This window comes from Rhincodon typus, chromosome 37 (assembly GCF_021869965.1).
Source record: "Rhincodon typus isolate 14 chromosome 37, sRhiTyp1.1, whole genome shotgun sequence".
Lineage (NCBI taxonomy): Eukaryota > Metazoa > Chordata > Chondrichthyes > Orectolobiformes > Rhincodontidae > Rhincodon > Rhincodon typus.
In genome coordinates, this window is record NC_063368.1 from 18,382,697 (window position 1) to 18,409,532 (window position 26,836).

The 26,836-nt window shown below is 46.4% G+C and overlaps 1 protein-coding gene across 1 annotated transcript in view; it reads right to left on the reverse strand.

Moving 5' to 3' along the window:
- The window catches only part of LOC109922882 (arf-GAP with dual PH domain-containing protein 1-like), a 91,016-nt gene extending 65,506 nt beyond the window's left edge, over positions 1-25,510 (reverse strand). Inside the window, exons 1-2 of the mRNA XM_048617376.1 lie at positions 25,138-25,510; positions 7,421-7,551 (exon numbers count right to left, since the gene is read on the reverse strand). Coding sequence (XP_048473333.1) covers positions 7,421-7,551; positions 25,138-25,228 — 222 coding nt within the window. The 5' untranslated portion in view covers positions 25,229-25,510. The remainder of the gene's footprint in view (positions 1-7,420; positions 7,552-25,137) is intronic.
- Positions 25,511-26,836: the final 1,326 nt, after the last annotated feature.

Consider the following 26,836-nt stretch of genomic DNA (forward strand, 5'->3'; position numbering starts at 1 on the left):
ACGGACCAGAGGGGCGTACGGGCCAGAGGGCGTACGGGCCAGAGCGGCGTAGGGACCAGAGTGGCGTACGGACCAGAGCAGCGTACGGACCAGAGCGGTGTACGGACCAGTTCAGGATTGTGACCCAGTGACAATAGGGGAGCCAGCAATACTTGTCCCTGTTGGGATGCTGCAAACCTTACAGGGTAGGTTACCAGGGAAAAAAACAGAAGTTGCTGGAAAAGCTCAGCAGGTCTGGCAGGATCTGTGAAGAAAAGTCAGAGTTAATGTTTCGGGTCTGGTGACTCTTCCTCAGAACTGATCCCCCTGAGGAAGTGTCACTGGACCCAATACATTTCTTCGATTTTTTTCCTTCACAGATGCTGCCAGACCTGCTGAGCTTTTCCAGCAACTTCTGTTTTTGTTCCCGATTTACAGCATCCCCAGCTCGTTCAGTTTCCATTAGGTTAGGTTACCATTCTGGTTGGGTGTATTCTCATGTGACGTCCCAGTTCAAAACCCATCCCCCAGTCCTGCTACAGGCTCATCATTCACCCACAAACCCCCCATCCCCTGGCACGCTACCTCTCTGTGTCCAATGAGAAAGTGGAACACGCACTGTTACCCAATGGCATGAATCTTGTTGTTAGCTAAACAGCATCTCACTCCTCATCTCCAACCTTTGAGCTTCAAATGCATTGATGTGTAAGGATCGCAACACCCAGAGTTCCCAACTATTGTTTCATACAGATGTCCCACTCGCTGACTGGAGGTACCAGACTCAGAGGGAGGACTGTGCTGCCTGGAACATCAACTCTCCCTGGACCAGTGTCTCACAGGCAGCATGGCCGAGATACTGGGGGAAAGTGGCTGTTTGTAAAAAGCACCCACACCCCCACCCTCAGCGAGCTGTGATTTGGAATTAAATCTCACCATGGCCGCACCTCCCAAATCACTATATGTTCCTGTGACTCTATAACTCCTCCCACCCCTATTCTGCCATTCCTGTCCCCAACCCTACCACTTCCACATTGGTGGCCACTCCCTGGGCTGGCCTTAAGCTCTGAATCTCAGGATCTCTGATTATATGAATCTCTCCCTCTCTCTCCATTAAAACCCACCTCCTTACTGTTTCTTGGTTTGGTCTTCTCTCCATGCCCCTGTGAAATGCCTTTGAGCATTTAATGTATATTCAAGGCATTGTATAAATGTCAGCAACTTTCTTGAGGAGAATGGGTAGGGAGAATTTGATGTCTCCATGTTAATAGTCTTTTGAAATCACACATCAGACTCTCTGACATGAAGAAACCTTGTAATCACACAAACCTTTACACAGCAAACTCCTCTGTGTGATTCCACATTCCCCACTTCCCCAGGCTATAACTGTATGAGATAATAACCAATTCAAAATTACAAACTCTCCATCCAGTTATGCCGACTGCCAGACTATCATTGTTTCAGTCTGAAGTAATGTAGGTCTGTAGCTGATTCAGGCTGTAATTGTTTTAGTCTGGAGCTGTGTTGTACTGCAGCCGAGTCAGGTCATAATTGTTTGAGTCTAAAGTTACTTTGGTCTGTAGCTGATTTAAATTGTTACTGTTACAGGCTGAAGTTGGGTTGGTGTATAGGTGATCCAGACTGTAATTGTTTCATATGCAGTTGTGTTGGACTGTAGCCAATTCAGACTGTAACTGTTTCGGTCAGAAATTGTGTTGGTCCAGAGGTGATGCAGATTGTAACTGTCTCAGTCAGAGATTGTGTTGCTCCAGAGATGATTCAGACTGTAACTGTCTCAGTCTGAAGTTGTGTTGGTTTATAGAAGGTTCAGACTGTAGCTGTTTCAGTCTGAAGTTGTGTTGGTTTATAGGAGATTCAGACTGTAGCTGATTCAGACTTTCAACAGAAGGCTTTCCTATATGTTGGGTGAGGTATTGATTACAAGAGTAGGTGTATAATACTGGGACTGTGTATCACACACTGGTTATGCCACATCTGGAATTTTGTGTACAGTTCTAGTATTCTTAACAGCGATTATGGGCTTCCTGTAAAGTACAGAAATTTACAAAAATGTTGGCCAGGGCTTCAACATTGCATCACTGAGGAAATCTTGGATAGGCTGGGGGGTGCTGTTTTCCTTAGAATAGAGGACGCCAATGGGTGACTTCATTAACATAATGCGGGACATGGATAGAGTGGACAGTGAAGACCTGTCTCCGCCCTAGCAGACAGCTCAGTTACTGAGGGGATTGGCTGGGGATTAGAGGGGGCACAAGGAGAAACATTGCTCCCCAGAGGGTGGTGGGATCTGGAACTTACTGCCCAAATTGGTGGTTGAGGTGGAAACCCAAAATTTATTTAAAAGGGACTTGGATCTGCCCCATGCAGCACAGGAACCCTGATTGGGGCTAGTTTATTCAGCCAGAACTGACACGATGGGCTGAATGGCCCTTTTCCTATCCTATATCTTCACTTTAGATCCATGGTTCAGACTGCAGTCGATTCAGATTGTGTGGCAGGTGCCTCAGATGATGAGTTGCTTGATTCATTTGGTCTTCTGCTGAGCAAAGATATTTAAAACAGCAGACGTAATGCAACATTTCCTCAGTCTGCATGGTTCCCCCTGTGTCCTGTCACTCTGCGGTTACATCTGCTCTCTCCACGGTCACCAAATTTATTTCCAAACCACCAACAAGATATTTTCAGAATTTATCTCATGATATGGAGGAGAAGAGGTTTTCAAAGCACAAAGACAGAAAATTAAAGGGGCCAAGTGAGATGAGACTGGAACAGAGAGAGAGAAGAGAAGAGAGGGAAACAATATGTGTGTGCGTGTGCGCGTGCGTGTCTGTGTGTGCATGTGTGTGTGTGAGAGAGAGAGAGAGAGAGAGAGAGAGAGAAGTGGTAGGAAGCATAAGATATAGGAGCAGATTTAGGTCATTCGGCCCATCCAGTCTGCTCAGCCATTTGATCACGGTTAATATGTTTCTCAATCCCGTTCTCCTGCCTATTCCTTTAAACTCCTTACTAATCAAGAACACATCTGTGACAATGAGTTCCACAGATTAACCACCCTTTGGCTGAAGGAATTCCTACTCATCTCAGTTCTAAAGGGTCGTCCCTTCACCCTGAGGCTGTGCCCTTGGGTTCTAGTCTCTCCTGCGAGTGGAAACGCCTTCTCCATGTCCATTCTATCCACGCCTCTCAGTATTCTGTAAGTTTCAATCAGGTCACCCCCTCATCCTTCTAAACTCCTTTGAGTGCAGACCCAAAGTCTACAATCTCTCATATGACAAACCCTCATTCCCCGGGATCATTCTTGTAAACTTCCTCTGGACACCCCCAACACCAGCACATCCTTCCTTAGATAGAGGGCCCAAGGTCCATTCCCAGATGGTGGTGGAGTAGCAATGCAGCTTGCAGGCTGCAGGGCCCCTTTATCTCTACTCTCTGCCTTCTGCAGTCAGCCAAACTTCTATCCATGCCAGTACCTTGCCCTTAACACCATGGGCTCTTGTCTCATTTAGCAGCCTCCAGTGCGGTATACTGTCAAAGATCTTCTGGAAATCCAAATAGATCAAGTTCACTGTCTCTCCTTTGTCTAACTTGTTCATTACTTCCTCAAAGAATTCTAACAGATTTGTCAGGCATGACCTCCCGTTGATGAAGTCATGCTGATCTAGCCCTATTTTCCCATGCACTTCCAAGTACTCTGTAATTTCATCCTTAATGATGGACTCTAAAATCTTACCGACAACTCAGGTCAGGCTAACTGGCCTATAAGTTCCCCGTCTTCTGCCTCCCTCCCTTCTTAAACAGGGTTGTTACATTTGCCATTTTCCAGTTCTCTGGGACCCTCCCTGACTCTGATGATTCCTGAAAGATCACCACCAATGCCTCCACAATATCCTCAGCTATTTCCTTCAGAACTCTGGCTTATGGTCCATCCCGGTCCAGGTGATATATCCAACGTTCGATCTTCCAGCTTCCCCAGCACCTTATCCTTAGTGATGGCCACTACACTCTCCTCTGTCCCCTCTCTTGGGGGAACAGTGAATGAGAGACAGGAGAGAGGAGAGAGAATAATAAACAAGTGAGAGAGTGAGAGAGAATGAGACAGTGAGAGAGGGAGAGAGGAGGGACAGGGAACAGTGTGGATGAGAGACAAGGGGGACAGAGTAAATGAGAAAGAGGGAGGGACACAGAAACAGAAAGTGCTGGAGAAACTCAGCAGGTCAGGCAGCATCTATGGAGACACAAACAGAGTGAATGTTTCGAGTCCAGTGACTCTTCATCAGAGAGAGAGGGGGGACAGAGTAAATGAGAAAGAGAGAGTGCACTGTGTGGGAAATTTTATGTGCCCCTTCTCTCGGGCAATTAGGGAAGGACAATAAAGTTGAACTTGGCAGTGAGGCCCAAATTCCTAAGGGCCTATTTCAAGCCAAAATTAGACATAAAGTTGCCAAAATTTCAAATATGGTGACTCCCACTGGCTTCCCAGAGCAGGGAGTGAGGTGGGGCTGAATGGCAAGCCTTGTTCTGCCCCCTCACCCCACCCCCACTGACTGCCATCAGAACCACTCCCCCCTGCCCCAGATTGCTGAGCTCCGTCAGGATGAAATCAGCCCTCAGGAATTTGCCATTGTAACCAGGGACCCGGGTTCAATCCAACCCTCGGGCGACTGTCTGTGTGGGGTTTGCACATTCTCCCCTGTGTCTGCGTGGGTTTCCTCGCACAGTCCAAAGATGTGCAGGTTAGGGTGGATTGGCCGTGCTAAATTTCCCCATAGTGTTCAGGGATGTGCAGGCTGGGTGGGTTAACCATGGGAAATGCAGGGTTACAGGGATATGGTAGAGGGGGTGAGTCTGGGTGAGATGCTCTTTGGAGGGGTCATGTGGACTCGATGGGCCGAATGGCCTGCTTCCACACTGTAGAGATTCTATGAAGGACGCTGTCTGGGGGACCTCGGCCTCACTGTGTGCAGACTTTAACTGCTGCTCCAGACCTAGCTCCCATCTTTCCCACCCTGAGTTATTCATTTCTTATGTAGCTCAGTGCCAGGAGTTTATAATCTCTCCTGTGCAGGGAGCTGAGGTAGCTCAGTTTGCTGGATGGATGGCTTGTGACACAGAGAGATGCCAATAGCGTGGGTTCAGTTCCTACACCAGCTGAGGTTATCACAAAGGAGTCTCCTTTCCTACTTCACCCATCGCCTGAGGCGTGATGACCCTCACCACCAGTCATAGAGGGACGCAGCACGGTAATACACCCTTTGGCCCAACCCATCCATGCTGACCAAATTTCCGAAACTGAACTAGTCCCATTTGGCCCGTATCCCTTTAAACCCTTCCTATTCATGTACCTGTTCAGATGTCTTTTAAATGTTGTAATTGTACCAGCCTCCACCACTTCCTCTGGCAGCTCATTCCATACACACACCACCCTCTGAGTGAAAAAATTACCCCTCAGGTTCCGTTTAAATCTTTCCCCTCTCACATTAAAACCTATGCCCTCCAGTTTTGGACTCCCCTACCCTACCCTGACCTGGGGAAAAAGACCTTGGCTATTTACCCTATCCATTCCACCACATGATTTTATAAACCTCTATAAGGTCACCCCTCAGCCTCCGACACTCCAGGGAAAATAGCCCCAGCCTATTCAGCCTCTCCCTGTAGCTCAAACCCTCCAGTCATGTGGGACTATGGCCATTTGACTTTACAGTGAAGCGACTTGGGGCATGTTACAATAATAAAGGTGCTATCTAAATGTAAGGCAATGAGAGAGGGAGTCAGACATTTGGAGAGAGAGAGAACAAGTGGTAGTCACTTGGAGTGCAAACAATAAAAGCGACAGAAACCAAAATGCAAAAGCCGCAGAAGCTGGGAGGAAGGAATGGAAACAGAAGATGGAAAAATGAACAATGGTGCTGGGGAAAAGTGAGAGCACGAGATAGAGACAGCTCCAGTCTGCATGAGAGGGACAGAGAGACATTTGTAGGGCGAGGGGGAGAATTGCAAAGATAGCAGAGAAAATTACTGAGAGACAGTTCCTCTGTACAAGAGTGAGACAGATAGTTGCATAGATGCAGTTTAGTGAATGAAAAGTTATAGAGATAGGATTATTGAGTGAGAGAGGGAGAGAAACACAGAAGAGTTACTGAGTGAGACAGATGAACAGACAGAGAGGGTAACAGAGCAGGAAGGAGAGAATTACAGAGAGAGACAGACAGATAGAGAGAGAGATCGAGTAAGAGAACGAATGCAGTCGCATGCTTTATGTGAGCTGTTGTTGTAGCTCTCCTGGCTGTGAGCTGTGGTTTAGCTTGCATGTGTGAGCTGGATGCACTGACCAGATAGTGGGACTCAAGTGAACTGAATGCCGCTGGCAAGTCAGTGATATAAAACCTCAGGGTTAGTCCGACATGTGCCTCAGACGTATTACCTCAGCTGGGGTGACTTTTCCTTGGTGTCTGGATTCCTGTTTAGATGCAAATTCCTGACCTGTTTAAAAGACATGCACCTAGATCAACAGCAAACAAAAACAGGAACTGGGATATCTGCAGTGCCCTCATGAACTCAAAATGACCTGAAGTGCTTAACAACCAAATAAGTGTATTTTTTTGAAAGCGTACACTATCATTGCGATGTCAGAAATAGAGGAGCAAATTTGCACTCAGCAAGATTTGAATTCAAAAGTCTGGAATTAAAAGCTAGCCTTGTGCTGACTACTGTCGATTTTTATAAAACCCCTCATTGGGTTCGCTAATGCTCCTCAGGCAAAGGAATCCACCAGTCTGGCCTACATGTGACATCAGACCCACAGCGACGCAGCTGACTCTTAACTATCCTCTGAAATGGCCGAGTGAGGAACTGTATCAAACCACAACAGAGTCTGACCAAAGATATGAAGCCGGATGGACCACCTAACAGTGACCCAGGCACCAGAAACAACAGCAGCTAACACAGAAACCAAAACAGAAATTGCTGGAGAAACTCAGCAGGTCTGGTAGCATCTGTGGTGAGAAAGCAGCGTTAAAGGTTTGGGTCTGTTCTGAAGAAGGGTCACTGGACTCGAAATGTTAACTCTGTTTCTCGCTCCACAGATGCTGCCAGACCTGCTGAGTTTCTGTTTTGGTTTCTGATTTCCAGCATCCGCAGTTCCTTGTTATTTTTCTGTTCAGTGGTCAACAGCTAACACAGCCCTGTTGACCCTGTAAAGTCCTCCTGACAAGCCAACATCTGGGGACCAATGCTTGTCTTCGCCTACAACACACAGACAGCAGCGGTTCAAGCAGGTGACTCACTACCACTTTCTCCAGGGCAACTAGGGATGAGCAATTAACATTGGGCCAGCCCGAACTGAATATCATGAAACCGAGTGTGAGTCGATGACTGGATGGGAAACTTGCTCTTCACTTTGAAGCACCAGGCTGTTTTTTTTTACCTGAATTTGAGAATCATCCCAAGGATCCAGAATTAGAGATTTGACCTTGCTCACATCAGGAATGTTCCGATGAATCCCCGAACATTTTAGGCAAATGAAGATTCCGAGAGTGGTTGAGGCCCATTCAGGTTCTGGGAGACAGAATCCAAAATTAGCACACAGCCGAAACTTCATAATTCAACAAATTCAACAAAATTCAACAAAGTTTAATAGACTCCATTGAGAACAACTCTATGAATGCATCAACACAAGGGGGTGACCTGTTCCAGTCTGGTCAGACACTGTTAAGGTTTGTTAACTGACCCTAAGAGTGTTCTATGGGGACAGTGTAGAGAAAGCTTTACTCTGTATCTAACCCCGTGCTGTCCCTGTCCTGGGAGTGTTTGATGGGGACAGTGTAGAGTGAGCATTACTCTGTATCTAACCCCGTGCTGTCCCTGTCCTGAGAGTGTTTGATAGGCTTGAAAACAGCGTGCTTTATATTGCCAACTTTTAATGTCTGTCTCTGTTCTGAGCATCATATTTGATTGCTTGTTGTTTTTGTAACTAGCGCATGATACAACCCAGAACAACACAGATACCGCAGTAGATCCAACAGTAAGTCGCAGAGTTGAGGAGAAGGTGGAGGGGAGTGGCAGAGCTGCCAAAAATGCCCCTCAGTAGGGACGCCTAGAACCCACAAAGAGTCACCTCCCCAGAGGCCTGCTCAGAGGAAATGAGAGATGAGCATCTGGGAGTGCTGACAAGTGGGCCCCACCTTGGGCTCACACAATTACCTCAGCCTGTCAGGGCAAGTACATGTGTCTGCAGGAGACAAGCTGTAATTGGTCACCCTCCAGGAATGACAGGAATTATGAGCGGATTTACAGTGTACCCATGCCCTCCCAATGCAGCAGGTTAGGCTGATGAGATATTCATTAACCTATTATCAGAGTGAGAAGCAGAACCCTTCAGCCTTACATTTAGAGGCAGACAACTTTCCAATGAGAGTGTAAGAGATTTAAAAAAAAGACATGACAGGCAAATTTTTTTATACAGCGTGGTTCACTTGTGGAATGAACTTCCTGAGGAAGCAGTGAATGCAGGTACAGTTACAATGTTTAAAGGAGATTTGGATAAGTACATGAATAGGAAAGGTTTGGAGGGATATGGGCCAGGAGCAGGCAGGTGGGAGTAGTTTAGTTTGGGATTATGGTCGGCATGAACTGGTTGGACCAAAAGGTCTGTTTCTGTGCTGTATGATGCTATAACACAACAGTGACTATAGGTTTTGTTAACTTATTCTTGGGATGTGGCCTTTTTTCTTATATGTAGAAGGGCTTTTACACACAAGTGAATTTTTTTTTCCTCCATCACCAAATCACATGACATTTATTTTCCCCATCGATTAACCAGCCTCCAGTAAATCTGTCTTGTGGGTCCAGCTGGATATTGTGGGCAATTAAAACCATCAGAAGGTGAGGGAGAGGTGGGGAAAGTGGGAGGGGGCTAAATGGAAGTGGAGTTGGAAGGGGAAATGACACTGTCTCCCTGCGACGCGCAGCTCTCTCTCAATGCCTCGCGAGTATTAAGGGACACCACATGCTCTCCGTCCAAATACACCCAGGCATGAACATTAGCGTGGGAAACAGGCTGGCAGCCAGCACAATCAAATTCCAAAGGATGTGGGCTCAGAGTTGCTGCACCCAAGGCTTGTATGTAAGTGAAAATTATTGGTACATTTACAGATTCAGAGAGTCACATGGCATAGAAACAGGCCTTTCAGCCTGACTCGTCCATACCAATCAGGTTTTCCAATCTAAACAAGTCCCATCTCTCTGCATTTGGCCCATGTCCCTCTAAACCCTTCCTTTCCATGAGCCTGTCTAATGTCTTTTAAATGTTGTAATTGTACCTGCATCTACCACTTCCTCTGGATGTTCATTCTGCACATGAACCACACTCTGTGTAAAAAGGTTACTCCTCAGGTTCCTTTTACATCTTTTCCCTCTCACCTTAAACCTATAAACGCACCCACCCTAGAATAAAGACCTTTGCTGTTCACCTTATGTAGCCCCTAATGATTTTAGAAACCTCTACAAGGTCATCCTTCAGCCGCCTATGCTCCAGGGAAAAAAGTTCCAGCTTATCCAGCCTCTCCTTGTAACTCAAATCCTCCAAGCCCCGGTAGCATCCTTGTAAATCTTTTCTGCATCCTTTCCAGTTTAATAATCTCCTTCCTACAGCAGGGCGAGCACAACTGGACACAGTGCTCCAAAATCTAAAAGGAACAATATTTGCGAGATGTAAATGATTGGACGTTGATCTGATGGGTCCATGGATTGGTGCTTGTGGGGATAATGGCATCATTAGCAAGGCTGGACACTGTTATATAAACTAATGTAGTGATCACACTGAAAAAGAGACTAGACTGATGCCAGGTATGTATTTTCCTAATCAATATGCTCAGAGATGTTATTATCTGGTGGGACTTGAACCCCCTCTGCTTGGTTCAGAGGTATGGACACTACCATGGCACCACAAGAGCTCTTCAGAGTCCAGATACTAAATGTAACAAAACTATATTCACATGCAATACAAGTGAGATGCATGTTATCAAACTAACAGATCCATAGAATCCCCACAGTGTGGAAACTGGCCATTCAGTCCAAAGAGCATCTCACCCAGCTACCCTGCATTTCCCATGGCTAATCCACTTAAACTACACATCCCCAGACATTACGGGCAATTTCCCATGGTCAATCCACCTAACTTGTGCATCTTTGGACTCTGGGAGGAAACCGGAGCACCCGGAGGAAACCCACACAGACACGGGGAGAATGTGCAAACTCCACACAGACAGTCGCCCGAGGGTGGAATCGAACCCGGGTCCCTGGTGCTGTGAGGCAGCAGTGCTAATCACTGAGCCACTGTGCGGCCCCATGTGTGGAAACATGGGGCATTCCCCAATGAATGGCCTATTTGTTCCTCCCCAGAATTCAGCCAGTTGCTGCTTCGAGCCCCTGAGCAGGTGTTTCTCAATGACTCTATGGATAATCCATTATTGAATTGAACCAAGGTGGCGAGATTCATGTCTTTGATCTCAATAGACTCCACCAAGAACACTGCCAACTCTATTGAAGAATCGACATAAGGTCAAGGGGTAGAGGTGGGGAGGTAGGGGGTTTGCATGTTATTGCCTGGTGAAACATTATTAAGGTTTGTTAAGGATGATGTTACGAGTATCAGCTGGTTGGTCTTAATTGTCTTTAAGCCCATTTAAATAGGGAGTCACTGAAGTATGAAATGAGAAATGTAAGACTGAGTCAGTCAATAAACGCTCTCCAAAGCAAGGAAATGTGCTTTGGTTTCTATCTCACCAGCTCACTTGGAATCTATCAACAGGGACGATAGGTTCTGTTAGCTGTTTGGGCGAGCTGTGGTGTTGGGGTTAAGGATTAGAATTCTATCTATAATTGTGAAGTGCAGTTTGCTGTCACGCATGGGAGTTTGCTAAGGATATGAAATCCTCCTAAATACCTCACCTCATTGTCCATTCATCAGGGAAGGAGGTGGAAAGGGGGAGTGTGTCCAGGATGATAGCGGAGAGAGAGTTTGAAAAGCAAAGAGGGATCATGGTCTGATACGTGGATAGATAGCAAGGTTTGAAGAGTATGGTGGAGAGAGAGAGGTTTGAGAGGCGAAGTAACAAGAAAGAGTGTGCTGTGAGTAAATTAAATTAAGTGTAGGTGAGTGTCCAAAGGCAGGAAAGTGGAGTTGAGGATTGTTGGATCAGACATGATCCCATTGAATGGTAGAGCTGACTCTGGGCTGAATGGCTTACTTCTGCTCCTACATCTTATGGTTTTATCTCTGGCAAAGCCAGCTTTTCTTGCTTGTCCTCAATTGCCTCCACTATCAACATGCTGGGGATTGTAATTGACCAGAAACTCAAACTAGATTCACCACATGAACACAGTGGCTACAACAGCAGGTCAGAGGCTGGGAATCCTGTGGTGAGTAACTCACCTCCTGACTCCCCAGAGCCTGTCCACCATCTACAAGGCACAAGTCAGGAGTGTGATGGAATACTCCCCACTTGCCTGGATGGGGGCAGCTCCAACAACACTCAAGGAGGTCAACACCATCCAGGACAAAGCAGCTCGCTTGATAGACACCACATCCACAAGCATCCACTCCCTCCACCACTGACGCTCAGTAACAGCAGTGTGTACTATCTACAAGATGCACTGCAGAAATTCACCAAAGATCCTCAGTCAGCACCTTCCAAACTCATGACCACTTCCGTCTAGAAGGATAAGGGCAGCAGATATATGGGAACACCATCCCCTGCAAGTTCCCCTCCAAGCCCCTCACCATCCTGACATGGAAATATATCGCCGTTCCTTCACAGTCGCTGGGTCAAAATCCTGGAATTCCCTCCCTAATGGTATTGTGGGTCAACCCACAGCACATGGACTGCAGTGGTTCATGAAGGCAGTTCACCCCCACCTTCTCAAGGGGCAACTAGGGATGGGCAATAAATGCTGACCCGACCAGCAACACCTGTATCCCACAAATAAATTAAATTAAAGTTGCCTCTTGAGAAGGTGGGGGTGAGCTGCCTTCTTGAACCGCTGCAGTCCATGTGCTGTGGGCTGACCCACAATGCCATTAGGGAGGGAATTCCAGGATTTTGATCCAGCGACACTGAATGAACGGTGATATATTTCTGAGTCAAGATGGTGAGTGGTCGGAGGGGAACGTGCAGGGGGAGGGGGCTGGTGTTTCCATGTATCTGGTGCCCTTGTCCTATAGAGATATTAGAAGTTGAGGGTTTGGAAGGTGCTGTCAGAGGGAAGGATGGTGAACAGTTTCATTAAGTTGTTTGCTAGCTATGAATCTCTTTGGGATACTGAGAAAAACCAAACAAAAAACTCGCTTCAAAACACAAGTTCTTTTTTGATTCCGTGCAGTCATAATGAGAGAGAGATGGGATCAAAATAACTGATGTGCTCTGGTCGGTGACACAGATGATTCACTGTGCAAACCACAGCATAGTGACACTGAACTGAGCTGTTTGAATGGAGCAAGAAGATTCCTGCAATGTGATAGCACGCTCAGCGCCTCAGGGAGCCAAGTTTAAACTTCCTTATTAAATACTGTAGAGGCTCACAAGTCTCATCAGCTCCCTCCAACCTCAATTAAGGACCAACATCTCAACGAGCGTTTGGACCCTCATCAGCTTTCACCTCCCCAGGTTCCGTTTCTGTGGTAAACTGCAGTGTAAATCCACTGCCAAACTACATTCCTGTCTACTGCATCCACTGCTCCCGATGTGGCCTCCTCTACATCGGTGAGACCGAGCGGAAGCTCAGAGGCTGTTTTGTACAGCACCTGCGCTCTGTTCGCAACAAATGACAACATCTTCCAGTTGCAAACCACTTCAACTCCCCACTCCCACTCCCTGGGCGACATGTCCATCCTGGGCCTCCTCCAGTGTCACAACGGTGCCACCCGGAAACTGGAGGAGCAGCACCTCATATTCCGCCTTGGAAGACTACAGCCTGATGGTCTCAATGTGGACTTTACTAGTTTCAAAATCTCCCTACCCCCGACCTCATCCCATGACCAACCCTCCCTCTCATCCCCATCTCCTTGACCTGTCCGTCTTCTCTCCCACCTATCCACTCCTCCCACCTCACTGACCAATCCCCACCACTGCCTACCTGCACTCACCTACCACCATCCCACCTACCTTCCCCAGCCCCACCCCTCCTCTCTCTATTTATTTCCCATCTCCATTCCCCCTCCTCATTTCTGGAGAAGGGCCCCAACCCAAGACGTCAGCTTTCCTGCTCCTCTGATGCTGTCTGGCCTGCTGTGTTCATCCAGATCCACACTGTGTTGTCTCTGACTCCAGCATCGGCAGTTCTTACAATCTCAACATTCCTGTTTGGTTTTCCAATCCACAATCAACAACAATTTGCATTTAAATGACTACTTTTACTGCAGCAAAGCACCCTGAGGCATTTCACCAGAGCCAGTATTAAACAAAAACAGAAAGTGCCAGAGAAACTCAGCAGGTCTGGCGGCATCTGTGGACGGAAACAGAGTTAGCGTTTCAGGTTCAAAAGAAGAAGGGTCACTGGACCCGAAATGTTAGCCCAGCTTTCTCTCTCCACAGATGCTGCCTGAACTGCTGAGTTTCTCCAGCAACTTTGGATTCCTAGCGTCCGCAGTTCTTTGGTTTCTTTCCCATATTAAAGAAACCTCGACACGACGGGATTAGCAGAACAGGTGCCAAAAATCTTCATTGAAGAGATTGAGTTTTGTTCAGGAGAAGGTATGGTGGAGGGGGGGTGGTGGAGGTTAGTATGGGGAGAGGTTTATGGAGAGGATTTCAAAGCTTGGGGCCCAGGGCACTGAAAGCAGAGTTGCTAGTGATTAAAATTCATGGATGCTCGAGAGGTCAGGATCTGAGTGCAGTGGTCACGGAGGGTGGTTGGGGCGCAGTGGGCTAAAATGGGTACCCAACTCAAGGTGGGTGAAGGCATGTGTAGACACCACCAGCTGAAGAGCAGGTTGGCGGAGAACATTCATGACCCATTCCTTCTTCCTGACTATGTTACCTTCTGCTCCCTCTGTCAGGCACGACTCAGCGTGGTTGACCCTCTCCACCCTGATTGAGATGGTTTGGAGATGAGATCCACTCCAGAGGCTGAAGTCCAAAATCCAGACTGACATGGTGGCTCAGTGGTTAGCACTGCTGCCTCACAGCGCCAGGGACCTGGGTCCGATTCCACTATTGGGTGACTGTCTGTGTGGAGTTTGCACATTCTCCCTGCGTCTGCGTGGGTTTCCTCCTGCTCTGGTTTCCTCCAACAGTCCAAATATGTGCGGGTTAGGGTGGATTGGCCATGCTAAATTGCCCGTAGTGTTCAGGGATGTGTAGGCTAGGTGGGTTAGCCATGGGGAATACAGGGACAGGGTGGGATTCCCTTCGGAGGATAGGTATGGAATCAATGGGCCAAATGCTCTGCTCCTACACTGTAGGGATTCCATGACACTCCCACTGCCCACACTGAGAGGGGAGTGCAGCTCTGGCAGAGACACTATCTTTCAGATGAGCACACTCTCCCACATGGATGGAAAAGTACATACATTAACTCAGAGATGAGCAGGGGAGTTGCTCCCAGTCATGGGCCAATATTCCTCAGTGCAATATCCCAGGGCCTCTGACCTGGGACCTGGAATGTGGGTGAGGGAGTTCAGACATTGAAAAATAACTCTCTGCCTTCTGATTGCTATCCAGTCCCTCCCTGCTTTAAAAGTCTGAGTGCAATGAACTGTGGGTGAGGCTTAGCTGGGGTGTGACTAATCAAAATGTCAAATGAAAGAATTGCCTGGGAGACATAAGCCCCATCTTGGCTGATCAGACATGTACAGGCACCATGGAGCAGACAGCAGCTTGTGGAACTGTGCCCAAACTGGAGACAGGGAACAGAGAAAGAGCACTAACAGCCTGAATGTATGGGACAGGAGGAGGCCAATCAGCCCCTCAAAGTCTGTTCAACCATTCACCTGGGTTGGAACTCAGTTGTATCTTGACCTTGAACTACACATTGTCACTCAAGTAAAAGCAAAAGTACTGCAGATGCTGGAAATCTGAAACAGGTATGGAGAATACTGAACTGTCAGTGTCTGTGAGGAGAGAAACAGTTCTGAAGAATGGTCACTGGACCTGAAATGTTAAGATCGTAGAATCCCTACAGTGTGGAAACAGGCCTTTCAGTCCAACAAGACCATCCCCTGTAACGCACCTAATCTACACATCCCTAATCATTATGGAGAATTTAGCATTGCCAATTCACCTAACCTGGACTGTGGGAGGAAACTGGAGCCCACACAGACATGGGGAGAATGTGCAAACTCCACACAGGCAGTCACCTGAGGGTGGAATCGAACCCAGGTCCCTACTGCTGTGAGGCAACAGTGCTAACCACTGAGCCACTGTACCACTCATTAACTGTTTCTCCCTCCACAGATGATATTGCCAGGCTTGCTGATTTTCTCCGTGTCTGTTGCACGTTATCCCCTGGCTCTACAACCTTTAATATTCTGACAGTTAACATTCCTAACCTCAATACTACATTGCTGGAGATTTGGGTGGGAGAGGTGGGGTACGTGTGGGAGGCTTTCAGATTCCCACGATCCTTTGAGTGAAGGAATGTTTTTTAAAAAATGTGGGCATCACTGGCAAGGTCAGAATTTGTTGCCCATCCCTAATTGCCCCTTGAACTAAGCGGTTTGCTTCTGAGAGTCAACCACATTGCTGTGGGTCTGGAGTCACATGTAGACCAGACCAGGTAAGGATGGCAGTTTTTCTTCCCAGAGAGACATAAGTGAACCAGGTGGGTTTCCTTGAAAGTCAACAATACTTACATGTCCCCCATCACCGAGGTTAGATTTACATTCCGGATTTCTTCAATGAGTTTGATAACCCTTTAGCTGCCAGGTTGGGATTTAGACCATAAGACATAGAAGCGGAATTAGACCATTCAACCCATCTAGTCGCCTGAATTAACCTCTAGACTACTAGCCCTGTGACATTATTACTGTGTCAGCACCTCCCCTCTACAAATGCTGTGAACATGCTGACATTGCTAACCTAATTCTCTTAATGCCCTTCAGGGTGATGTCTGGGAGGATGGTAGACCCATCTAGTCCGTTCCATCATTTGATTTGAACCCATGTCCCTAAAGCATTGAAAACTGATAGATCTGCAGATGCTGCCAGACCTGCTGAACTTTTCCAGCAATTTCAGTTTTTGTCCCCAAAACATTATTCCGAGTCTCTGGATTACCAGTCCAGTGACCTTACCCCTAAAGCTACCATCCTCCCAGACATCACCCTGAAGGGCATTAAGAGAATTAGGTTAGCAATGTCAGCATGTTCACAGCGTTTGTAGAGGGGAGGTGCTGACACAGCGATAATGTCACAGGGCTAGTAGTCTAGAGGTTAATTCAGGCGAACACTCTGGGGCCATGAGTTCAAGTCCCACCAATGCAAAGCACAAAGACACTAACAGGTCCATTTTAAAACTTTTTTAATAGTGAAGAAGGTTAACTCAGAGATGACAGGACATTGATCAGATGGGCCAATGGGCTGATGAGTAGCAGATGGAATTTAATTTGGACGAATGTGAGATGTTGCGTTTTGGTAAGGGAAATCAGGGCAGGACTTATACACTTAATGGTAGGGCCCTGGGGAGTGTTGCTGAACAAAGAGACCTAGGGCTGCAGGTTCATATTTCCTTGAAAGTGGAGACACAGGTAGACAGGGTAGTGAAGAAGGCGTTTGCTGTGCTTGCTTTCATTGGCCAGGGCACTGAGTGCAGAGGTTGTGATGTCATGTTGGGACTGTACAGGACATTGGTACAGCCACTTTTAGAATACTGCGTACAATTCTGGTCTCCCTGCTATAGGGAAGATACTGTTAAACTTGAAAGGGTTCAGAAAGGATTTACAAGGATGTTGCTGGGACTGGAGGGTTTGAGCTACAGGGAGAGGCTGAATAAGCTGGGGCTACTTTCCCTGGATCATCAGAGGCTGAGGGGTGACCTGATAGAGGTTTATAAAATCATGAGGGGCATGGATAGGGTGAATAGACAAGGTCTTTTCCCCAGAGTAGGGGAGTCCAAAACTAGAGGGCATAGGTTTAAGGTGAGAGGGGAAAGATTTCAAAAGTACCAGAAGGCCATCTTTTTCAGAGGATGGTGTGTGTATGGAATGAGCTGCCAGAGGAAGTGGTGGAGGCTGGTACAATTACAACATTTAAAAGGCATCTGGATGGGTACATGAATAGGAAGGGTTTAGAGGGATATGGGCCAAAAGCTGGCAAATGGGACTAGATTAATTGAGGATATCTGGTCAGCATGGACAGGTTGGACCGAAGGGTCTGATTCCGCGCTGTAAGACTGAATTATTCTATGACTTCAAAGCAGAAATGCTGGAAAATTTCAGCATCTGCAGAGAGAAAGCAGAGCTAACATTTCAGGTCCAGTGACCCTTCTTCATAACTGATATACCAGCATCGGAGGTAGTCCAGAAAAGGTTTCCCAGGCTGATCCTGGATGTGGAGAGGCTTTCTTACGAGGAAGGGGTTGAATAGGTTAGGACTGACTTGGAATTTAGCAGAATGAGAGGTGACCTTAATGAAACACACAAGATTCTGAGGGGGCTTGACAAGGTGGATGCAGAAAGATTGTTTCCCCTTGTTTGAGAGTCTAGGTCCAGAGGGCATTACCTCAGGGTAAAACGTTATCCATTAAACACAGAGATGAGGAGGAATTTCTTCTCTCAGAAGGTAGTGAGTCTGTGGAATTCTTTACCACAGAGGGATGTCATGGCTGGGTCATTAAGTATATTCAAGGCTGAGATACATTGATAGATTACTAATCAGTAAGGGAATCAAACATTTTGAGGATAAGTCAAGAAAAGTGGGGTTGAGGATTATCAAATCATCTGTGATCTCTTTGAATGATGGAGGAGACCTGATGGGCTGAATGGTCTATTTCTGTTCCTATGGAGTTAAACTAGTGACTGTACATCAGTGGAATCAGTGTAGAGTCGCTTTCATCCTCATATTACATCCGGTGCATGAGACAAAATATGTAACCTTAGTGATAATCCCAGCTTCAGCTGTGTCAATAAAAACTCTATGTTACCACAGGATATATCTTAATACACCAAGTGAAACCAACTGTGTTCTAAACATTTACAGGTTACATTGGAGAATTTTACACTCAAGCCAATGGGCTTGAGAAAAAAAGCTAAAAAAAATGCCATCCAGAGAATTTGTGCAACTGGAGCTGAGATCCCTGCTTACATCCAGAAAGAAACAGACATCTTTCCGAAGTTTGCAATGAGCTGAGCCTTGATCCCCTGTTAACCGAGCCTCTTCCACATCTCCCGATTTTATTCCCTTCACATGGTTGTAAAATCTGGCATTTTCTCCCTAACCCTCTCCACCTCTCCTGGCTCCTTTAAGGTGCTCTTTCATTCCAAACCTCTGCCCAAGCCTTGAGTCACATGGTCTCATACCTCCGTCTTTGTCTTAGTGTCAGTTTTAGGCTGGGTAATTGCTACTATGAAGCACCTTGGAAAGTCTTGCTGCGTGAAAAGTGCTATCTAAATGCAAGTCGTTGTTGTCTGACCGAACAGAACAAGTTCTCCCACGTGTGTTCATTCAGCCTGGAGGGGAGAGTTAGAGATTGTAGTCATCTATGAGGGTACATAGGGCTGGAGGGGGTGCCAGAGATAGGGAGGGGCAAAGCCACAGGGACCTTAGAAAACAAAGATGGGAACTTTTGAAATTGAATGTCAGAGCAAAAAAAAATAGAACCAGAAGTAGGCCATTCAGCTCTTTGAACCCACCCTGCTATCCCATCATCCAACGCTGAGCTGTTTTGGCCAAAAATATATTTTGCTGTCTGCTCCCTTGAATATCTGACGCTCTGTGATTCAGGAACTTATTGATCTCAGCCATGAATATATTCAATGACTCATCCTTTGCAATTCTTTGGGTAAAGAATTCCAAAGATTAATTAATGTCTCTCTGAGAGAAGACATTCATCCTCATCGCTGTTTTAAATGGGCAACCCATTCTATTAAAACCAGGATTCTGAATTCCTCTACAAGACAAAACACCTGCTCCATGTCTACCTGATCAAGCTCCCTCGGAATCAAAAAAAATTAGAAGAACTGTGGATGTTAGAAACCAGAAACAAAAACTGCAATTTTTGTTAAAACTCAGTAGGTCTGGCAGCGTCCATGGAGAGAAAGCAGAGTTCACATTTCGGGTCCACTGAAACGTTAATTCTGATTTCTCTCCACAGATGCTGCCAGACCTACTGAGTTTTTCCAGCAATTTGTGTTTTTGCTTTTGCCCCTCAGAATCATATTTAAGAACAAAGAACAAAGAAAATTACAGCACAGGACCAGGCCCTTCGGCCCTCCATGCCTGTACCGACATGCTGCCCGTCACAACTAAAACCCCCTACCCTTCCGGGGACCGTATCCCTCTAGTGCCATCCTGTTCATATATTTGTCAAGATGCCCTTTAAAAGTTTAATTTGTTTTAGTTAGATCCCCCGTCAGCCTTCTAAACTCCAATGTGTATCGGTAAAATATGGTCAACCTTTCCTCAAAAGAGCCCTTCTTCCTAGGACTCAGCTGAGTGAACACTCTCTCTGAATGTCTTCCCTTGCCAGGAGAACCCTCTTTCATGAGATAACCAAAACTATACACAGTTCTCTAGGTGTGGTCTCACCAATACCTTATACAGTTGCAACAAGACATCGACACTTTTCTACTCCACCTCCCTTGAATAACAACGTAAATTCAGTTTGTCTTCTTAATGACTTGCTGTCCCCACACAACAACTTCTGTCCTTCATTAAAGAGGTACCAGCTCCCTCTGTACAGCCTTATTCTTACGGATAGCACGGTGGCTCAGTGGTTAGCACTGCTGCCTCACAGCGCCAGGGACCCGGGTTTGACCCCATCCTCGGGTGACTGTCTGTGTGGAGTTTGCATGTTCTCCCTGTGTCTGCGTGGGTTTCCTCCCACAGCCCAAAGATTAGGCTGGATTGGCCATGCTAAATTGCCCCACAATGTCCAGGGACGTGCAGGCTAGCCATGGTGGGTGCAGGGCTATAGCGACGGGGTGGGTATCGGTGGGATGCTCTTCAGAGGCTCAGTGTGGACTCAATGGGCTGAATGGCCTGCTTCCACTCTGCAGGGATGCTATTCTTTTCTCCAACCCCTCTCCATGTAGACAGTATCTGTGCTTCCATTCTTCCTGCCACAGGGGACAACCTCTCATTTCCTCATATTTTGTCAAATGTCTACCCACTTATTTACCCTAAATATCACCTTTTACAGTGTGTCTATGATCTCCCCACAACTTGTTTTCCTTGTATTTTTGCATTGTCAGCACATCCAGCGACAGTATACCCAACCCTACATCTGAGTCATTAATTCCAATTGCAAATAGCTGTGGCCTTTGTTCTGATCCCTGTGGGACTTCACTGGTTATCATTTGGTAACCTGAAAATGACCTGTTGATCTGGTTGTTCTGTTGCCAGTTATTTAGCCAATCCTCTATGCGCGCTAATACATTATTCACAGCATTATGAGCCCCAGTCTTGTGCATTGTACATTTCTGTGACAACCTATTGTATGCCTTTCTGAAATCCAGGTGCACTACATCAACTGATTCCCTTTTATTGACAGGTTTTCATTTTACAGAATGTGCTCACTGTAAAAGTTTACAGCTTTGAGTTTAGTTTCATTTTAATGGTGCGAATGGTAACGTTTATGGAGACGTTGTTGTTTTATCCTCTAAGAACCTTAATACGCCAAACACAAGGAGCAAGAGCAGGCCACTCAGCCCACCTAGTCTGCTCCCCAATTCAATAAGGTCATGGCTGATCTCATTTGTAACCTCAACTCTACATTCATAGAGTCTTAGAAATGTACAGTATGGAAACAGACCCTTCGGCCCAACTTGTTCATGCCGACCACATATCCTAAATCAATCTAGTCCCATTTGCCAGCATTTGGCCCATATCCCTCTAAGCCCTTCTTATTCACGTACCCATCCAGGTTCCTTTCAAATGTTGTAATTGTACCAGCCTCCACCATCTTCTCCTGGCACCTCATTCCATATACACACCACCCTCTGCATGAAATAGTTGCCCCTTGGGTCCTTTTACATCTTTCCCCTCTCGCCTTAAAGCTATGCCCTCTAGTTTTGGACTCCCCTGCCCTGGGGAAAAGACCTTGGCTATTCACCTTATCCATGCCCCTCATGATTTTATCAACCTCTATAAGGTCACCCCTCGTCCTCCGATGGTCCAGGGAAAATAGCCCCAGCCTGTTCAGCCCCTCCCTATAGCTCCTGCATATTCCGCAATAATCTTACATCCACTTGGTAATCAAGAATCTATCTCCCTCTGTCTTAAAAATATTTAAATATTCTGCAAACATTGCCTTTTGACAAAGGGAATTCCAAAGACTCATAACCCTCTGAGACAAAAAAAACTTCCTCATTTCTGTCTCAAGTGGGCACCTCCTTATTTTTGAGCAATGACCGCTAAATCCTAGATTCTTCCACAAAGGAAACAGCTTTCAACATCCACCTGGTCAATTCCCTTCAGGATCTTAAAGGTTTCACTTAAGTCTAAACTCTTCTAAACTCCAGAGGATACAGACCCAGTCTGTCTAGCCTTTCCTCAGAAAGCAATCAAATTTCTCAACATAATTTCTCTTTCACAAATGAGACTGTTGACTCTGCCTGACTGTACGATGATTTTCTAAACTTCCTGATATTTCCTGCTTCACAAAGGATTCTAGAATCTTCCTAATACTAACTGTTAGACTCCTGCTTTCTGTCTTCCTCCTTTCTTCTGGGTTTGAATCCTGCCATTGCAGATGGTGGAATTTCAATTCATTAATAATCTGGAATTCATTGCCGATTGTTGGAAAAACCCATCTGGTTCACTAGTACTATTTAGGAAAGGAAACTGCTGCCCTTCTCTGGTCTGGCCTACATGTGACTCCAGACCCACAGCAATATGGTTGACCACTGAAATGACCCAGCGATCTACTCATTTCAAAGGCAGCTAGAGCTGTGCAATAAATGCAGGCCCGGCCAGCCATGCCCATGTTCCACAAGTGAATTTAAAAAATACAGTCACGTTTCACTTGCTGTTTCCACACTGCTGGAACATTCTGGAATCTAAAATTTTGTAAAGTTACAACCACTGGACCCAGTATCTCTGGGCAGCCATTCCTATAGTGACCCAAGGCTGCGGGTTATCAAGACTAGAGAACTGGTCAGCTGTCAGAACATTTTCTCTCGCGTTGGTGACTGTTTAAAAATTTCTCCTACCTTTGCCTCCTGATTGCCCACTTTTAGGATGCTTTTAGTGACTTCTATTGCAATGACAGACACAAAGTATTTGTTCGGAACTTCTGCTATTTTCTAGCCTCCCAGTCTCCCCAGTCTCTCTCTCTTTCTCTCTCTGTCTCTCTTGAAGGGAACTGAGTCCGGGATGTAACAGAAGGGAGTTTTTTGCTCTTTCCCAGGCTGTCTGTAGCTTTAAGCTTTCCTCAGTTGTTAACTTTAAATCTGAAATAGATAACTTTTTAAGCAAAGGTATATGCCAAAGGCAGGTATATGGAGTTAGGCTTCAGATAAGCCATCATCTCATGGAATTATGCAACAGGCATGAGGGGCTGAATGGCCTACTCTTGTTCCTATATCAGTAAGCCTTAGCTCTGGACAAAGTGACCAGAGACTCTAGGCTTGCTCTCTGTGTAGAAGAGAAGGTTCAGAGCAGATTCGATGGAAGAGTTTTAAATGTATGAGGGGTTTTGAGGGAATAAATATGGAGAACAGTTGCCCACATGTTTCAGATTGCCAGTAGTGTACAGCTTTATGGGGATGGGGAAGGCAAAAGTCATTGAAGTGTTCGATCAGCCATGATCATATTGGATGGAGGGGCAGGCTGGATGGGCAGAATGGCCTACTCCTGTTCCTTTTAGCAAACTGGTTGGAGCAGATTTAAGGTCACTGGCGTAAGTACCAAGAGGAAAAGCACTTTTCTGTCACGAGTTGCTGTGTTCTGGAACATTCTGCCTGAAAGGGCGGTGGAAGGCAATTCAATGGGAACTTTGAAAAAAGACAATGGATAAATGCCTGACACGGAGAAAGCAAAAGAGCAAGCGATTGGATGGACCCTTCAGAGGGCTAGCACAGAGATGACAGGCTGTATGGTCTCCTTTACCGATTCCAAGTGTGTGGGGGAGCTGCAGGCACTGACCTGGGCCCTCTCACTGGATGACACAACTCCCCAAAGAACATCCCTCAGCCTCAGGGACTCCAGGTGGGCCCTGATTGACAACAAAGTGCTTTACTTACAAGAAAAATTCAAAGTGCAGTCACTGTTCTGAGGTCAGAAAGCGCAGCACGCAACTTGTGCACTGTAAGATCCCACATGCAGCAATGACCGTGCACTGCAAGATCCCACACGCAGTAATGACCTGTGCACTGCAAGATCCCACATCCAGCAATGACCATGTACTACAAGATCCTACATCCAGCAATGACTGTGCACTACAAGATCCCACACCCAGTAATGGCCTGTGCACTGCAAGATCCCACACCCAGCAATGGCCTGTGCACTGCAAGATCCCACACGCAGCAATGGCCTGTGCATGCAAGATCCCACACGCAGCAATGATCTACGTACTGCAAGATCCCACACGCAGCAATGACGTGCACTGCAAGATCCCACACGCAGCAATGACGTGCACTGCAAGATCCCACACGCAGCAATGATCTGTGCACTGCAAGATCCCACACGCAGCAGCAGCTGGGGCGGTAGTGTAGTGACAATGTCAGTGGTTTAGTAATGCAGGACCTCAGGTTAATATCCCTGACACATGGGTCTGAATCCCACCAGGGTAGGTCGTGAAATTTGAATTCAATAAAATAACAAAAGAAATCTGGAATGAAGTAAAAGCTGATCTAATGGAGACCTTGTATCTACTTGTCAAATCTAAAAAAAAGACCCAGTGTGGTTAACTAATAACAGGAGATCTGCCATGCTTACCAGTCTGGTTTACATGTGGATCCAGACCCCCAGTAATGTGGTCGACTCTTAACTACCCTTTGGGCAATGACTGCTGGCCTATCTAGCACTACCCACACCCTGTAAATGAATATAAAACAGGACCCAGGGTAAAGCTGGTTGAAGGATAAATATTACCTCAGGCAATTTGAAAGAAGCGCTCTACTTGTCATTGAATCATGTGCTCTAGAAATCTTTTACAGACACGAGAGAGAGGAAAGTGGGGCCCGGTGCAGATACTGAGGCCTCTGGTGATGCAGCACTCCCCTGGTATTATAGTGGCATTGATCAGTTCCACACATGGAACTTGATGTGCTCTGATGCAGCCATCAGCAATTCTCTGACTGTAAACTAATTGAAAACCAGAAGGGCCACAGATTTAAAGTGTTTTGCAAAAGAAGCAAATTTGAGGTGTGCACGAGACAGAAAACGTTGTATCCGACAGCGAGCGGCCTGGGATTGGGATTCACTGCCTGGAAGTGGGGGTGGTGGCTGGTTCAATTGAAATCTGATAGAACTAAGGAGGCTGTAAATCAGAAACAAAAACAGAAATTGCTGGAAAAGCTCAGCAGGTCTGGCAGGATCTGTGGACAGAAATCAGAGTTAACGTTTTGAGTCTGGTGACCCTTCCTCAGAACCTGGTTCAACTGAGACATTTGAGAGGGAATTAGATGATTATTTAGTTTGAAACAATGAGCAGGGACTTAAGGGGCAAAAAGGCACAAATTTGGCAGTCAATATACTCCAGGAGCCAGTGCAGGCAAGATGGGCTGAATGGCCTGCTTCTGTGGTAGAACAATTCTGCAATTTCTCCTCCTGAGCCCTTCAGGAGCCTCTCGGTTGAAGTCGACCAACTTCCTCCCAGTTCATTACCCAGCTGGATGATCAATAAAATCAGTAAAGTTGCAGGGAAGAACAGATCTGTTTTAATAGAGTCAGCAATGACCTGTTGCTCTCTTGGATCTATCTTACACACACACACACACACACACAAACTTTCCAATGTAGCCAATACAGAGAGACTGGTCAGAACATACCTGGCAGTTGGCAGTCAGCACAGATCCCATTCCCAGGTTTTTGCACTAAGTCTTTAAGTGCTCTGAAAACTCGTTCTTTCTCAGTTGGCATAATAAACGCGCTGGAAACAATGCTCAAATCGAACAGGAGAGTCCTTTCTCAAGCGAGAACTTGCCTTGCTAGCAGTACCCTTTATAGCCAGCCCTGTCTCTGGGACCCCTGCTCCAGGACAGCAACAGTTACTTATATCATAAATATATTTATACAGCCTCCTCCTCCTCCTCCTCTCGCTCCTGGAAAATGATGGGGTGCAGTTAATGAGAGTGGGATTGTAGGAAGAGGCAGGCGTAGGGGAGTGAGACACAAACTGCAAAGTCTGCTCTTTCCGCGTTCCTCAGTCTCTCAAACACACACACACATAGCAGTCAGCTCGTCCCCTTCAACAAGCACTGGGCAGAGAACGGCCCCACACTGCCTCCCCGCGGCCGCTTCGTGCGCAGCAGCTGCCCAAACCCAGATAGCCAACGTTTTGGCAGGTACAGCGGGGAGAGAAACTGAGTGCAATTTTATTTTAGGAAGAAATGCAGACACTTGTCTCACTGACACATTTAGGCACAGCTGAAAAATCCGAGAAATGAGAGAAACTAACCCGTTTCTATACTGTTATTGGAGTAGGGGCTGGGGCTTGGGCATTGAGCATTTGCAGTTTGTGGGTTTGCACGTGTTGGTTAGGCTTGTATCATACTTTACAGCTTATGGCCAAACTGAACCAGCACATTTAACTGAGACCAGTTTTACATCCTTCATTTTAAAATAGGGAATTCAAATTTGCTGACAAACACTGCTACGGTGTATAACAGCCGTGCCTTAAAAAGGGAAGAGCTTGTATTTATGTAGCACCTTTCACATCCAAAAGATGTGCAGGTTAGGTGGATTGGCCATACTAAGTTGCCCATAACGTTCAGGGACGTGTAGATTAGGTGGGTTATAGACGGATAGGTCTGGGTGGGATGCTCTGAGAGTCAGTGTGGACTTGTTGGGCCAAAGGGTCTGTTTCCACACTGTAGGGATTCTATGATCAGGAGCTCTGTACATGGAAACATAGAAGCTAGGAACAGGAATAGACCATTCAGCCCTTCGAGCCTGCTTCACCATTCAATACGATCATGATGTGGAGGTGCTGGTTTCGGACTGGTGTCATAAGTGGCACGTCACCAGGTTATAGTCCAACAGGTTTATTTGAAATCACAAGCTTTCAGAGCGCTGCCCCTTTGTCAGGTGTAGTCACTTGGAGCAGCGCTCTGGAAGCTTGTGATTTCAAACAAACCTGTTGGACTATAACCTGCTGTTGTGTGACTTTCTGCTTGTTCACTCCAGTCCAACACCGGCACCTCCACATTCTGTAACATAAGAAACAGCACAGCTGATCTGTGCACAGAAAGATTCCACAAGCCATCAGTCTACAACTCATTTCCTAACAAAGCTGTTGGGAGGTGTCCCCACAGCTTAGGGACTGCAGTGCATTAAGAATGGAACTTACCACCACTTTCTCCAGGTCAGTCAGTGATGAGCAACAAAAACTGGGAAGGTCAGTGACAAGTACATCCCTGAACAAATACTATATATTGTTTAATCAATACAGCAACGACCAGATGTAGTTTTTTGGGGGATTTTGACTGGAGGATAAAGTTTGATCCAGGAAAACATGAATCATATGCA